Raw genomic sequence first — 16,230 nt, 5'->3', positions numbered from 1 at the left:
GCCATATGAGGCCCTAGAAGCTGGAGGTCGAGGAGGGGCAGGGTGATGCACACAGGAAGAGTAGTGGATAGAGCAGAGCGAGCTTCGGGCGTGTTCCGCAGAGGCCCCATGTTCGACACCAGAGGACAGGAGGAATCCACCCAAACTTCTAAGGTTTTTCATCATCTTCACCCCACCTTTGTTTCCATTGGTTACTGTTTCTCGATTGGGTATTTTATTGTCCTCCCCACCCTCCGCACCCTTTCCTTGTTACTGGTCTCCCCACACCAGGCAGAGGTGCACTCTTTCAGTGTTAGGATTTGGTGGCACTGTGAGGGGACTAAATCACCACTCTCACTCCCCTGTGATATTGCATCTTTGTGGAGTCCAAAACAGCACCTGTCATCACTCCAAGTCCCTCAGTTGTCTTCCATCTTGCTCCTATGTTCTTATCACACGCTTTTATTTCTTCAGAGGTAGTTTTCTTATTTTTCAGAAATAGGTGTTTTTCTCCTGGCTATGCTACAGCCCTACCTTCCCTCACCTCCATCCACTGCCCTGGCAGGAAGAGCCCCTAGGACCCAGAGGGTGTGAGAAGAGCCTGTTTCCCACTGGGCTTTAGGAGGGTGAGAGAACTCACTGGAAAAGTCTAGATAGTTGCAAGCTCAGAAAAGTTCCTGGCTGGAATAAGATAGCAGCTGAAGGCCTAGGGGTGAATGAGAAAGAAACTTAAGGGTGGCAGGGTGCAGAGGAGGGAGTGAGGAAAAGTGAAGCAGGCTGGGAGACTGAGGGATCCCTGCACTTGGGGGAGAAAGGAAGAGGAGCCTTCAGAGGAGGCAGACAAGGAGCTTGGGAGGAACGAGGACTAGGGGCAGTGGCAAGAAGGGGGCAGGGGACACTGTGAAATGCCTCAGAGCAGTCACAGGGAAAAGGAATGGAGTGGGTGTGGCAGCCAGGGATGTGACAGTGCTATCATTCTGGTGAGTGATGAGGGAAGGTAGGGAGTCAGGGCAAGGATGGTAGACACCATCGTCCCAGAGCATGGCTGAGCAGGGAGGGAGGGAACCACCTGCAAAGGAGGAGCCGAAGGGGCTTTTCAGAGGGGCCAGTGTGACCACGCTGGAGAGGGAAAGGCTATTTGACAGGGCACATCTCAGAGGAGAGCCCTCTTCACCAAGGCGCATAGCCACGTCCATCCGCACTCAAGCTGGATGGTTGAGCTCACGGCCTTAGCTCAGTGCTCCTCACAATGGAGCTGCATCAGAAGCACATGTTAACATAGGGTTTCACTGCAACACAGATTGCTGGGCCTCTGACCCCCAAATTTCTGATTCAACAGGTCTGGGGTGGGGCCCAAGAATCTGCATTTCTAACAAGTTTTAAGATGACGTGGATGCTTCTGGTCAAGAATTCCACTTTGAGAACTTCTGCCTGAGTTGAATCCTGGTTCTACCATCTGTTGACCATGGAAAGTTGCTGAATATCTCTAACTCTCAGCTTACTCTTCTGAGAAATGGGGATGATAATCATGTCCACATCATGGGTTGATGCAGGGTCACATAACAGGCTCACCTCTAACATTTACATGGGCCAGAGCAGAGAACAAATGGAGCCCCACAAATCCAAATACTTAAATACTGAAAAATTGTGACTTAGGTTAGCAAACTTGTCAGTCTCTTCTCTCCTCCGACCTTCAGAAGTATAGCATCACTACAATCATGGTCACCCCAAACCCACCGCCTTCATGCTCCTGACAGGACATGGCAGGTATTCCTCTGAGGCTGCTTCCACAGCCAGGTCTCAGTGAGGCCACAGGTCACTCAGATGAGACTCAAGGACATCGTTTTCCACGGAAATGTACTTGGGTTCTCCACCAGGCCTCTAAGGTGAGTGGCCTCAATCTGACAGAGAGCCACACCCACCCCTCCACCCCCAAGCTCACTGGGTCTGTGAGTAACTCTACCTCTTGCAGCCCATGGCAAGCTGTGTGCGCCTGGGCTAACCTGGCGCTGGGAACTCTTTATTATAGCAAGCCAGGCTTTGAAGGAAGTGGTGAGGGAGGCTGGGAGGAAGGTCAGGAGGCAGGCGGAGAGTGTGATGGAGAGGGAGGCTGGGAGGGAGGCCAGGTAGATCAGGAGGAAGGCCTGGAGGGAGGTGGAGTAGGAGGCCAGGAAGGAGCCTGGGAGGAAGGTTGGAAGAAAGGCTGGGAGGGAGATGGAGTGGGAAGTGGAAAGGGAGGTTGGGAGGGAGGCAGGAAGGGAGGTGGAGAGGGTAATGTGGGGCTTGCTGACTCTGCTTGCCCTTGTTTGCTTTCCCCTTGGGTGTAGGGCACAGGGCAGGTGAAGCTCAGGAAGATGTCTTCCAGAGAGATCTGGTTGACCGTGTAGTCTTCCAACATGTACTTCTTCTTAGCTTGCTTCATAATCCCAAACACCTGTGGGAAGGGAGAAGGCCACTGTGGACGAGGGGCACAGGGAAGGGGAGAGGAGGCAGCAGGGGATGGAAAGAGGGAGGGCCTTTGGGGTTGTGACAAAGCCCTCAAAGGTCCATCCCTCTCTAAGCTGCCCCTAGACCACCTCTCAAGAAGTGAGTCCCATGTAATTCAATTGTCTGGGATCTCAGGGAAAGGGACCCTGTCTGGGAATGGTGCCAGAAGGCCCCAGCTGGGCCCCTGGCTTGTTGTATGACTCTGGGCATATGGCATCCCCTCTCTGAGCCTGCTCCCCTCTCTGTGAGGGGGCAGAAGAAGCTGATCTCTAAAGTCCCTTCTGGCTCAAACACCTTATGTTCTATGAAATCCGTGTGAATGTTGCAGCAGCACGGAATGAGACTTTTACCCAAGAGAACACCAGAAAGCAGGTGACATCAGAGTGTGCTCCCTCTGATGCCCAGGTATGTGCTCACCTTCGCCCAGCTGAGATCATCGCTGGGCAGGTGGTAATGGACCATCCCTTGGTGCTCATCTTCCAGGATGCTGCCTTCACAAAGGAGAGACCATGTTCCTGTGAGGGCCAGACTGGAGGGGCACAGGAGGAGGGCCTGGACCCACGAACTTGTGGCCCTCATCCCAGGGGTCAGGGATGGACAGATGCATAGACACCCTCTGCACAGCGGCACACACCTGGGAAGTTCAGGTCCACGAATGCCTTGAACTCCTCTAGGGCCTCCTGCTGCCCATCACTCTGGATCTTGGCCCGTAGGGCATAGCCACTGCCAAACTTGCTCTTGAGGTGCTGGGGGCTGCCTAGGCACTTGAACTGACCCTGCACCATCATGGCCAGCCGGGTGCACAAGGCCTCACAGTCCTCCATGCTGGGGAGAGGGGGCAGAGGCCTGATAGCGCACTGGGGGATGCTGATGCCTGCCCTCCATGTCAAAAGATGTGCACATGGGAAAGTGTGGACACCCAGATCAGGCTGTTCCTGATTCCCATGCTCAGGGTATGGCTCACACAGCAGAGCCTAGGGATTCTTCTTATAGACTCTTCACCAGCTGCTGACAGGTCTTCTGTCCACCCAGCCCCTCCCAACCTACCCCTCCCACAAGCCCCTGTCCTGGCTCTTCCACTGACCTACACAGACTCTGGCTCTACCTGTGGGAGGTGATGACATTGGCCTTGACGGATTTGCGGGCCCTCACCACAGTGCCCCAGAGCAGGCGCCGGGCCACGGGGTCCATGCCAGTGGACGGCTCATCCAGGAAGATGACCGTAGGCTCTCCAAGCAGGGCGATGCCAGCACTCAGCTTCCACTTGTTGCCACCACTAGGGAAGAAGAGGAGAGTTTGGGTGAATGGCAATCATAAGTTTCCAATAGTGCAATCCTCCCTCCATACCCTTGGTGGGGGCTTTTGGTAACATGGCCCACCACCCTCCCCCAGGGTTGCACTGTGACTTGGCGGTCTACTCAGCATACAAACCATCCCCCTGGACACTTATTTCATCAGTCCAGGGTGAGCACGTGGTCCATAAATCTCCTCTGAGGGTTGCTATGGGTGATGGGGGTAAGGGCATAGGGTGATTTTAGTTAACTTTCTTTTAAACAAACACATAGCATTTACAATATACAAGGCAATGTTCTAAACTTTGCAAGTGTTAACTCATTTAATCTTCAAAAGATGCAAGGAAACAAGGAAACATTCTTGAAACTGAAGCCAACAGAGAGGGAAGAGACAAGGACTACATCATGTGACTTCCCAGTCCAGGGAGTGAGGAATCACTGCGAACCTCCAAGGGTGCTGTGCACAGCTCGGGGGAGTCCTGGGACTCTGGAGATCTAGTTTGAGTTGGGTTAGGATCACTGGCAACAAGACTGAGGACTCCCCCAGGCTTCTCAGCAGAACATCAACAGCTTAGATGCCTCACACACAGCAAGATAAGGTAATGTGTGCTTGAAATGCAAGCCTACCTAAAATTAGAAGCCCTTTGGGAGGTGGCAGGAAGTATAACAGCTGTGGTGCATCTGCCTATCAGCTGCCCAGGGCCAAGAGGAAGAACTGCTTTGGGGCAGCCCAGGTCCTTGACTGGTACTCATAGTGGGGTAGGGGAGGGGTTGGGGAAGAGGCTGCCTCCCCGAAAATCCATGCAGTGGCATGGACCCCACAACTACCCCAAGCATGGAGCTGATGGGCCTTGCCCTACACCCCAGCAATGAGAAGAGCCAGAGTGCATCGATTACTGAAGGGGGAAGGGCCGAGAGAACCGCAGGTCCCACCTGTAGGTCCTCACCAGGCTGACGGCATATGTGTACATGAGTAAGTCATCAAGAATTTGGTCCACGCAGGCACTGCTGTGGCGCTCAGGGATGCCCCGCAGCCGGGTGTACGTGACCAGCGTCTCCCGGCCCATCATGTGGTCCAGCAGGGCATCAAACTGGGGACAGTAGCCAATCCACTGCCGCACCTGGGGTTGGAACACAGTCAACCCCACAGTCAACACTTGGGGAGTGGCATCAGAAGGTAAGGTGTGGACTGGGCAGGGGCCTGCTTCTGCTCTGTGCACACCCACATGTGCCAGGGGAACAGATGTGTGCCAGGGAGTGCATGGGCCAGCGATGACGTTAGGCAGCCTGGATGCAGCACTGGGTGGTGGCGTGAACACCCATTCTGGAGGCCGCATGTGGGGTTGGAGCACTTACTTCCTGCCTCCTTGGCAGGAAGCCTCAGCGACCAGCACTTCTTTACCTCTCGTCACCTTCTAGTGTCTGGTCAATAGAAGACATTTTATTTTTTTCCCCTTTAAGCATATTTTCTACTAGACATGTACCCATGAATAGATTTTCTTTGTAAGGCTGTTTGAATCTCTCACAGGGTGGTCAGGTGAGGGTGCACCCCCAGACTTTTGCATGGCTGTGTGCTCCCCGCAGAGGACCGATTATATTGTTTTTGCCAAACAGTATCATCCATTATCTACCATTCTGCGACATTCTTTTTAACTCAACATTATGTTTTAAAGATCTTCCTTGGTCAGTAAATACAGACCCGCTCAAATTCAATTTAACTGCTACTTAGTCATCCAGGGAAAGTTTCTAGATTTGACTTGGCTTTATTAAAATTTCAAGCACATATGTGATATTTCCAAGTTTTTGCCATCTTGAACTTGCAGTGAGCCACCCTGATTTGTGCCCATATTCAAGTGCTCCCCTGGAGTCGATGATGAAAATAGTGTGATGCCATTTTTGAAAGATAACCAACGTTCTTCCTTCCCCTTTTTTCCTCCCCTATGAAGCAGCTGGACAGCTCTGTGCTCCACCATCTGGGAGTGGTGGGTGGGGAAGCTGTGATGGGATGCAAACCAGAAAACTACCTGGAGTGTCTGCTTCAGGAATAACGTTGGCAGGGTCATCACCTAGTTAAAGGCAGGGCTTTGGATTCCCAGAGTGGGGCCTCCTCCCCTGAAGACAGGTGTTGGTGGGGGGGAACTGCTGAGAAGAAAAACACAGAGGACTTGAATAAAGATGCTTCAAATATTTCACTATTAAATATGAAAATTTCTGACTGCTTTTATCAAGAAATTTTAACCTAATGTTTCTTCTATTTCTAGTTTGCTAAAAAAATTTTTATTGATGTATAGTTGATTTACAATATTAAATTATCTTCAGGTATACAACATAGTGATTCACTATTTTTATAGATTATGCCCCATTTATTAGAAAATAATGGTTATATTTCCCTGTGCTATACAGTATATGCTTGTTGCTTATTTATTTTGTACATAGTCATTTATATCTCTTAATCCCCTACCCCTATGTTGCCCCTCTCCACTTCCCTCTCCCCACTGGTAACCACAAGTTTGTTCTCTATATCTGTGAATCTGTTTCTGTTTTGTTATATACATTCATTTGTTTTATTTTTTAGATTCCACATCTAAGTGATAACATAAAGTATTTGTCTCTGTCTGACATATTTCACTAAGCATGATACCTTCTAGGTCCATCCACGTTGTTGCAAATGGCAGAATTTCATTCTTTTTTATGGCTAAGTAATATTCCACACTCTCTCTGTCTCTATCTATCTACCTACCTACCTACCTACCTACCTATCTAATGTCTTATTTATCCACTCATCTGTTGATGGACATTCAGGTTGCTTCCATATCTTGGCTATAGTAAATAATACTACTATGAACATAGGGGTGCATGTATCTTTTTGAATTAGTGCTTTAGTTTTCTTCAGATAAACACCCAGAAATGGAATGGCTGGATCATGTGGTAATTCTGTTTTTAGTTTGGGGAATCTCCATACTGTTTTCCATAGTGGTTCCACCAATTTACATTCCCACCAACAGTGTACTAGAGTTCCCTTTTCTCCACATCCTCACCAACATTTGTTATTTGTAGACTTTTTGATGATAGCCATTCTGACAGGTGTGAGGTGATAATCTTGTTGTGGCTTTGATTTGCATTTCTCTGATGATTGTGCATCTTCTCATTTGCCTGTTGGCCATCTGCATGTCTTCTGTGGAAAAATTTTTATTCAGTTATTCTGCCCATTTTCAAATTGAGTTGTTTGGGGTTTTTTGGACACTGAGTCATATGAGCTGTTTACACATGTTGGTATTAACCCCTTAGCAGTCATATCACTGGCAAATATTTTTCTCCCATTCAGTAGGTTGCCTTTACATTTTGTCAGTGGTTTCCTTTGCTGTGCAAATGGTCTGAAGTTTAATTAGGTCCTATTTGTTTATTTTTGCTTTTGTTTCCCTTGCTTTAGGAGATAGATCCAAAAAAGATAGTGCTATGATTTATGTCAAATAGTGACCTATGCTCTTTTCTAGGAGTTTTATGGTTTCTGGTCTTACTTTAGGTTTTTCATCCATTTTGAGGTTTTTGTTTTGTTTTGTTTTTTACAAAGGGAAATTTATTTCAAAAGCCTAAAGGAACATTTACTTTTGAACAAGGTGATAAACAGGTGCCTTGCAAAAGAAAAAAAAATCCATGACATGAAATTTTCTGTTCAAATTTTTGAAGCAAAAATAACCCAAGTTGTGCACTATTGCCTTAGGAAAGAGAAGGGGAACAGTGAGGTGGTAAAGGAAGGAACACAGTCAACTCAGTATCACATTTTAAGTTTATTTTTTAACATGGTGTGAGAAAATGTTCCAATTTCATTCTTTTACATGCAGCTGTCCAGTTTTCACAGGACCTTATTTAAGAGACTGCTTTTCCCCACTGTATATTCTTGCTTCCTTTGTCATAGATTAGCTGACCATAAGTGCATGGGTTTATTTCTGGGATTTCTATTCTGTTCCTTTGACCTATGTGTCTGTTTTTGTGCCAGTGCTATGCCGTTTTGATTACTACAGCTTCACAGTATAGTCTGAAGTCAGAGAATGTGACACGTCCAGCTTTGTTCTTTTTTCTCAAGATAGTTTGATAAAATATTTTTTTAAATGATGAGTGGGTACTGAGTTTTTATCAAATGCTTTTTCAGCTTCTATTGATAAATATTTTTCTCCTTTCATCTATCAAGGTAGTGATTTATATTGATGGATTTTCTACCATTGAACTTTACTTACATTTCTGGAATAAATATAATGATTATAATTTTTATTCTTTTAATATACTGCTGAATTTGTATTGTTAATAGCTTATTTAGGGTATGTATGTTCCTACGTGAAATTGGCCTGTGGCTCATTTCAGACACTATCCTTGTCTGGCTTTTCAGTTATGATTGGGTAGTACCTCGTCTTGTCTCCTATGCTTCTGAAGGGGTTGTATAAGAAGGAAATATCTGTTTGGTGGAGGTTGGTAGACTTGCCCATTAATTCCTTTTAGCCTAGACTCTTTTAAGAAGGGTACATCTTTTACCATTATTTCAATTTTACCTCTAGTTTTGGTCTATATAGGCTTTCTATTTCTTAAACCAATTTTGGGATAGAAGTCTTGAAAATGTTATAATTTGATTTAAAGAAAATAAAGAAATGTGATGTTTCTTGCACACTTGAGTCTGGAGTAAGCCTGTTGCCATGGTGGCTCATCTGGTGTGGCTAAGGAGCACTGGTCAGAGCATCATGGTGGCATCATGGACTAATGACAACCCCACAGTGGAGCTGAATGACTCTGAGGCAGTGACTCTGACAGGAGTACATATGGACTCTCAGAAGTCACTGTTGATTTTTGATAAGAAGGTATTTTAGGAAACGCAGAAGAATGCTTAAAAATACTTGAACAGATAAAGGGTGGTGAGCAGAAGGCTCACAAAGGAAGAGAGCAAGAATGCAGCTTTGTTAGATTTTGCTAATGAGATTAAGTCATGTGAGATTTCTAGGAGAAAATGGAGAAGTAGAGGAGCAGGTCTAACTATATTTAAATTCTATATTTCCAACTATGAATTTTCACAAACTGCCGGGAAGTGATGTGCAAATCCAGTTTCAGAAAGACTGAAATCCAATTTCTTGCCAGTCAGGCAGGATGAGGGCCTTGTAGCAGATGCCGCTTGACTTTAAATACTACAAAGAAATGTAACAATGCTTATCATTTGAGTTTATGGGGTAGGTTCACATTTCCTTCTCTGTGAGCTTCAGTAAATGTCTGTTGGATGGATGATTGAAGACAGGCCAGAGGGAGGGTCTGCCCATGACCATCTCCCTCGCCCTGTCTTGTCTTTAATTCCTTTGTTTGTTTATTTGTTCATTCCTTCCTTCTCTTTTATAACAGCTTATTGAGATATAATTCTCATACCATACAATTCACCCAGTTACCACAATCACCCATCAAATGTGTACACCTTCAGTGGTTTCTTAGCATATTCACAGTGATGGACCATGATCACAATCAATTGTAGAATGTTTCATCACTCCCCACCAAAGAAACCTCATAACCATATCCAAATCCCCACTTCCCCCAATACTTCCAGCTCCTGGCAACCACTAGTCTACTTATGTCAATAGATTTGCCTGTTCTGGATATTTCATATAAACAGAATCATACAAAATGTGGCCTTTTGTGTCTGGCTTCTTTCATTTAGCATCATGTATTTATGGTCCATTCATATTGTCACGTGTGTCAGTGCTTCATTCCTTTTTATGGTTGAATAGTATTCTGTTGTATGAATAGATTACATTTTGTTTAGTCTTTCATCTGTTGCTGGACATTCAGGTTGTTTCCACCTTTTGGCTATTGTGAAAAATGCTGCTATGAACATTCATGTACAAATTTTTGCGTGAGTGTGGATTTTCAGTTCTCTTGGGTGTATACCTAGGTGTGAAATTGCTGGGTCATATGGTAATACCATTTTGAATATCCTCTCTAATAATCTTAATCTTTAAATTGGAGTCTTTAGTCCATTCATATATAATGTAATTACTGATTTACTTGGATTTTAATCTACCATCTTTTTTTTTTTAAATTTGAAGGGGGAGATAATTAGGTTTATTTATTTATTTATGTTTAGAGGAGGTACTGGAGATTGAACCCAGGACCTTGTGCATACTAGGCATGTGCTCTAGCACTTGAGCTATAGCCTCTCCCCTTAAATCTACCACCTTATTAAGGCTATCTATTTGTCCCATAAGTTCTATGTTCCTTTTTCTCTCTCACTTCTTGTCTTCTGTCACATTGATTTTTTTTTTTTCCATTTTTCTGTTGTCTCCCTCTATTGGCTTAAAAGGTATATACATCCCCACTCCCACCTCCAACTCTTTTGGTTTTTCTGTTAGAGACTGAAACATGCATCCTTGATTTAGCAACATACAGTTATTACCTGGAACTTACACTTTCTTCGTGAGTGAGGTGAGGACCTTAAAATACTCAACTTCATTTACCCTCTCCTGACTTACAACCATTACTGTCCTGTATTTTAATTTTATATGAATTTTCAACATCACAAGACTTTATTATTATGGCTTCGTTTAGTCACAACTCTCACATTGACATTTTCTGTTGCTCTTCACCTTTTTTTGTACCTCTGAGCTTTTCCATCAGGGGTCATTTTCTTTCTGCCCCAAAACCACCCTCTATTATTTATTTTTGTGCACATCTGCTGGTAATAAATTCTCTCAGTTTTTGCTTATCTGAACATGTGCTTTTTATATCTTATTTTTGCAGTATAGTTTTACTGGATACATTATCCTCATATCACTTATGATATGCTGTTCTTGTATCTTTTGGCCTCTTTTATTTCTGTTCAAAAGTCAGCTGCCAGTCTAACTGCTGCTCCTTTGGAGGTGGGTCCTTTTAAGGTTTTCTTTTTGTGTTTATTTTTCAGAAGTTTTTACTGTAATATTCCTAGGGATTTATTTCTTTCAATTTATCCTGCCTAGGGTTAATAGGGCTTTATTTATTTATAATTTGATGTTTTTCATAAATTTTGTAAAGTTACAGTCATTCATTTTTCAATTATTGCTTTGCCTCATATCTGTATCCTGTCCTTTTGTGACTTCAATTATACAGAATATTAAATCTTCTCACTGTATCCAATGAGTTATATATTGTTACATGACAAATTAGTCCACAACTTAGCTGTAATTTATTGTTTTATGGTTTCTGTGGGTCACATCAGGAATCCGGGAGCAGCTTAACTTGGTGGCTCTGTCCAGGGTCTCTCATGAGGTCACTCTTAACCTCTCAGCTGGGCCTGAAGTCATTTGAAGGCTGGAGGATCTGCTCTCAAGCTCATGCACATAGTTGCTGGCAGGCTTCAGGTACTCATTGACTGTTCCTTACCACACACCCCCACCTTCTGTCACATTGACTATTTTCTTTAATAATCCACAGGGCTGCCTGTGTGTCTTCATGACATGTCCGTTACCTTCCCCCAGAGTGAGTGATGTGAGGGGGAGAGTGTACCCAAAACAGAAGCTGCAGTGTCTTTTATAACCCAATCTCAGGAGTGACATACCATCTCTTCTACAGTATTCTGTCAGTCACACAGACCAGCCCTGGTACAATATGGGATGCAACTGCTCCAGGGTGTGATTATCAGGAGGGGATTCCTAGGGGCTGTCTTGATGGTATACCACAATGTCTTTTACTTTCTTTCATATATTTTCTACCCTTTTGACTCTTGATGCTTCATTCTAAATTATTTTGGGGGGGGGGGAGTTGTCTTTTATGTACATGTTTCTGGTTATTTTTTATTGTGTACCAAAATTACATTTGCAAATTATTCGTAGAAATCATTTGAGGCCATCTTCCACCAGACTTCTGTTTACATTTGCTTCTGCCAGGTGCCTGGGAACACTGGTGGTTTAGGGTCACACCACTTCCATTTCAGGGACTGATAAGAGTCCAAGCTGTTTTGCAATCCTTGCATGAGCTTGTCTAAGTATAGCTCAAACCTACACCTGGGATGCAATCCTTTAGAGTTACCTAATTTGCCATTACCAAAAGACTTGCCTGTGATTTTTTAAATAATATAAAATTTGAAATTAATAGTAAATATTTCATGGCCATGAGAGACTTAAACTTTGTTTTGCTCATGGACATTAAAGCTGGTTTGATAAACTTCTTGGCACTAGCATGGTTCATGCTGTGAACAGTGCAACTTTGATTATGCCTCTGTAGTTTGGTCTCTTCATACGCCTATCATTGAATCCACTGTATACTGACCACCACGTCCGTTATTACACTTACCTCATGGCATGGCAACAGCTTGTTCACATGATCATGAGTTCTTGGCAAGTAAGAATCATTGGGCCTAGCATGACTATTGGCATATACTAGGCATTCAAAAATTATTTCATTGATTGGTGCCAAAAATTGAAGTACACTCCAAGAAGAAGGTCAGGTTTGAGGGATACATAATAAGTTTGAGTTTAACATGGGAGATGTCTGAGTACGGCTGTCTAGAAGGCATGTATATGCAGGTCTGAAACACAGGGCTGGGGTTGGGCTGAGGATGTGGCTACTTGGAAGACATCAGCAAACAGAAGATAATGGGAGTCAGAGTAACAGCTGAGATCAGGTGGGGACAGTGTGTGCAGAATGGGGAAGACAGTGGGCTGATGTTGCAGCCTGAGGAACACCACAGCCTCGTGGGCTAGATGAGGAAGATCTACCAAAGGAGTCTAGGAAAGACGTGCTAGTGATGGAGAAGAGCCAGAACAGAGGGGAGTTGTAGAAATAAACAGAGGAAGGCTCGAATTTGAAGGAGAGAAAGGTCTACATCATGAAATGCTGCAGAGATGGCAAGGAAGATAAGACTGAAAGTTAGGAGTGGCCTCAACTCAGGTGAGTGCCATGAACAGCGCCAGGGAGAACAGATTCCAGGCCTATTTGGGAGGGAGCATCCATGGACTATGGATGCCAACTAGCTGTTTTGGGTGATGCCTTGTACAGCGGTAGGTGTGTGCCCCTCACTCCCCCAGGAAGCACAGAGGGAGGAAGAGGTTGGGGGTGTATGGAGATAGCTAATGGTTTTTGGGGTCCATTGGGTTTCAGGTGCCTTGCGTTTCAGGGACATTCCAGAGGCAATGTTGAGTAAGCAGCTCAATATATGATCTGGAGCGCAGGGAAGAGGTCTAGTATGGAGCTATGGATTTGGGAGGCACAGAAAAATCTGATACCTGGAATTTTCAAAGGTCAATTTCATTCCAGTTGCCATGCCCCAACCCTGTGTAACACCCCTAGGTGTATTTCAGTGTCCCCCTCTTCCTGAAACACACACACCTTCCCCAGGTTCGTGCCTCCCTTGTAACAGGTCACACCTTACCTTCCCCAAGTGAGAGCGGATGCTGAGGCCCTTGACAAAGGCGTCCCCAGAGGTGATAGGCTCTTCCCCAGTCAGCATTTTGAAAATGGAAGCTTTCCCAGCTCCACTGAGGCCAAGAAGGCCAAAGCATTCCTCTGCTTGAACAGTGAAGGATATCTTGTCCACAGCCAATGGGGACACCTTGTTGGCATAGACCTGAGATACCCAAGACAGAAGACACACAGTAAGGAGGCCTGGAGTCAGCAGTCTGGAGCTACCTTGTGCCTGCCACACACCAGCTCTGGGACAGGTTGAGCCAACCTCAGGGCCTAGGGGCGCGGGGTACCCAGGCTTGACTTTGCCTTCTCCTCCCGGCTGCTGCTCCCAGCAGGGCTGGGGAGGTTTCTCTCCTCCCATCCCTGCAAACTGAGAGCCTAGTTCTCTAAGATAAGCCTCTTTCCTTCTGTCCTTGAAGCAAAGAAAACCTCGGGTTAGATGTTGCCTGAGTTGTTGTTGTTTTTAACCACTAGTAGCTAGAGGGAAACTACTCTCTCTCCATGTGTGTATTTGTGGATCTATATAAAGTTCCCAGATATCTCTGAATACAGTTCCCTCTGGGACTCTCAGGGAGACTAACCAGACTTGGTTTGAGGTTTTGGAACCTAGTCCCCTACTTTGGCTCCTCCACAAACTGTCTTCTAGATCTAGGAGAGAGTCAACTATATTCAACCATCAAGGCTTCTTGGGGTTTGTGGCTTTGGTGCGCCTTCCTTCCCAGGCCTTCCTGTCTGACAGGGTGCCCCAGAAGAGACAATGGGGGAGGCTGAGGTGATAACTTCAGTCTCTGGGCTCACAAATGGTTCATTCACAGAGGAATGATGTGATTCATTCACAGAGGAAATTACAGAGGATTCATTCACAAACTCTCCAAGTCTGTCTCCACCAAAACTCATCCGAATCCTTTGTCAGTACAGTAGTCCCCTCTCATCTGCAGGGCATATGGTCAAAGACCCCCAGTGGGTGCCTGAAACCGCAGACTGCACCAGACCCTACATATACTATGTTTTTTTCCCAATATGTACACTCCTATGAGAAAGTTTAATTTATAAATTAGGCACAGTAAGAGAATATCCGAATTGCCAGCATCACCACTTTTGGGCTTTGGGGTCTTATTAAATAAAATAAGGATTACTAGAACACAAGCACTGTGATACTGCAATGGTTGATCGGATAACTGAGCTGACAATTAAGTGACTAAAGGACGGATAAGCTGGACAAAGGGACGGAGTAGAACAGCTTATGATTTCATCACATTCAGAACAGCACAGAATTTAAAACTTATGAATTCATATTTCTGGAATTTTCCATTTAATATTTTTGGATCACAGCTGGCTGCAGGTAACAAACCTCAGACAGCGAACCTGCTGATAGGGGGTACTACTATAGTCCAAGCCAGTGGGTGGCTCCTGGAGACCTTGATGGCTGGTTCCTTATGCAAAGGGCCCCCAAGAGTAATGGTCTTTGCTTTTTAAGCCATGTCAGACTTACCTTAGACACTTTTTTAAGGACCAGTGGGTTTTTCTTATGCAAGTTTTCCAAATGAGTTTTGATCATTTCCGCCTCCTCTTCCACAACTTGGTCTCCAGGCATGGACACTGCCCTGTGCCAAACTACTTGGTTTCCCAAGACAAGGATGGTAGGTGTTAGTGGTTTCACGAGGGCAGGAGGTAGAGATTGAGGGGACCACAGGGACTGGGTCCTCCCTGGGAAGGTGTCCCAGCTGCGCTCAGTTCCCATATGCACACCACCACCCTTTCTCAGGGGCAGCCACGGTCAAGACTGAACACATGTTGACATGACGGTGATATGGTGGACAAGGAAACTTGACATGGCATTGGCTCTCACGGTAAAAGACTTGAACCCTGGAGATGTCAAGATAGAACAAATCCCACTTTCTACAGAATTTCCTTGGTTGGCAGCAGGGCACTTCAACTCTGGAATATATTCAAGCCAAGAGCTGACAGAACCGATCTTTCTCCTATCTGGCTCCTGAATGACTGAGGGAAAGAGATGTCCCAAGGTGACTAGTTTTAGGAAATCCAGGGCCTTGTTTCTACTTGGCTGGCCAAGGTCAATTGGGCCAAAGCCAAGACTCTTCCTCCTTCACCCATCAGGCCCCTGGGGGTCCAGGGGATGGCCGTCACCTCTCTACCCTGAGGGTGGATTAAATGCTGTCCAGGCTCCATCAGATGCTGAGAATCAAGGCCACGCAGACTGGAGGAAGGAAGCCATGGAGGAGTCCCTTGACCTGTCCTTAGAGACTTAAACTTTGACCCACTTACCAGTCAGAAAACCTGGCTTTCAGTTTCGACAAGACATTGGTTTCAATGAGGAAAAGCAGGATGAGGTACACAGGTCCTGAGATGCCAAGGGCTGTCAGATACTTCCCTATCCCCAGAGACTCCCATGCATAGATGTTCTTTTGGACCACATATCGTTCTGCTAAAATGGGGTGAACAGATGTTATCAAGCTTTAGGTGATTTTCCAAGCCTTTCCTCACCTTTTACATATAGCAGGTAAGTTCCTATTATAACAAATACCATTTAAAAGAAGCATTATTTTCATCAGTGCTATTACCACATTCCAGCAGATGGGAAACATAATATTCCATTTTCCTGGCTAAAACCAATGTTCTGCAAAAATAATGCAGTAAAGTAAAATAATTCTCCCTGTCCATATGACAGTTATTTGAAATGCAAAATATTTATACATTTCGTTCTTCTATTAACCATTAATCACCCTGCAACTTCAACTGATCACTCGTGTAAAAACACCCAGCAGCCTGTGTTCTCGTCTTTTTAATCTGATTTGCCTTAAAATTGTCTTTTAAACACATGTATTTCAAAATTATACAATAAATACATACTCACTGGAAAAAAAGAGACATGTATGAGGCAGAAAGTCAAGGTACATCTTCTCTCCCCAAAACTATTGTTACAATTCTGTATATAATCCTGTTATACTTTCTAGATACAATCTTTAAAAATACAAGAGGAATGATACTATGCATTATCTTCTCCAATTCGTTTGCTTCATTTACTAATATATAACAGACATTGGCC

The 16,230-nt window shown here is 44.9% G+C and overlaps 1 protein-coding gene across 1 annotated transcript in view; it reads right to left on the bottom strand.

Annotated features, from left to right (window-relative positions):
• Nucleotides 1-2,074: 2,074 nt before the first annotated feature.
• The window catches only part of LOC105099778 (ATP-binding cassette sub-family A member 17-like), a 74,085-nt gene continuing 59,929 nt past the window's right edge, over nt 2,075-16,230 (bottom strand). Inside the window, 8 exon segments of the mRNA XM_031447561.2 lie at nt 2,075-2,413; nt 2,884-2,957; nt 3,101-3,291; nt 3,572-3,742; nt 4,692-4,879; nt 13,129-13,323; nt 14,656-14,762; nt 15,397-15,609. Coding sequence (XP_031303421.2) covers nt 2,111-2,413; nt 2,884-2,957; nt 3,101-3,291; nt 3,572-3,742; nt 4,692-4,879; nt 13,129-13,323; nt 14,656-14,762; nt 15,397-15,609 — 1,442 coding nt within the window. The 3' untranslated portion in view covers nt 2,075-2,110.

Source organism: Camelus dromedarius, chromosome 24 (assembly GCF_036321535.1).
Source record: "Camelus dromedarius isolate mCamDro1 chromosome 24, mCamDro1.pat, whole genome shotgun sequence".
Classification (NCBI taxonomy): Eukaryota; Metazoa; Chordata; class Mammalia; order Artiodactyla; family Camelidae; genus Camelus; species Camelus dromedarius.
The sequence above is the reverse complement of the archived record's forward strand: the minus strand, read 5'-3'. Positions and strand labels throughout refer to the sequence as shown.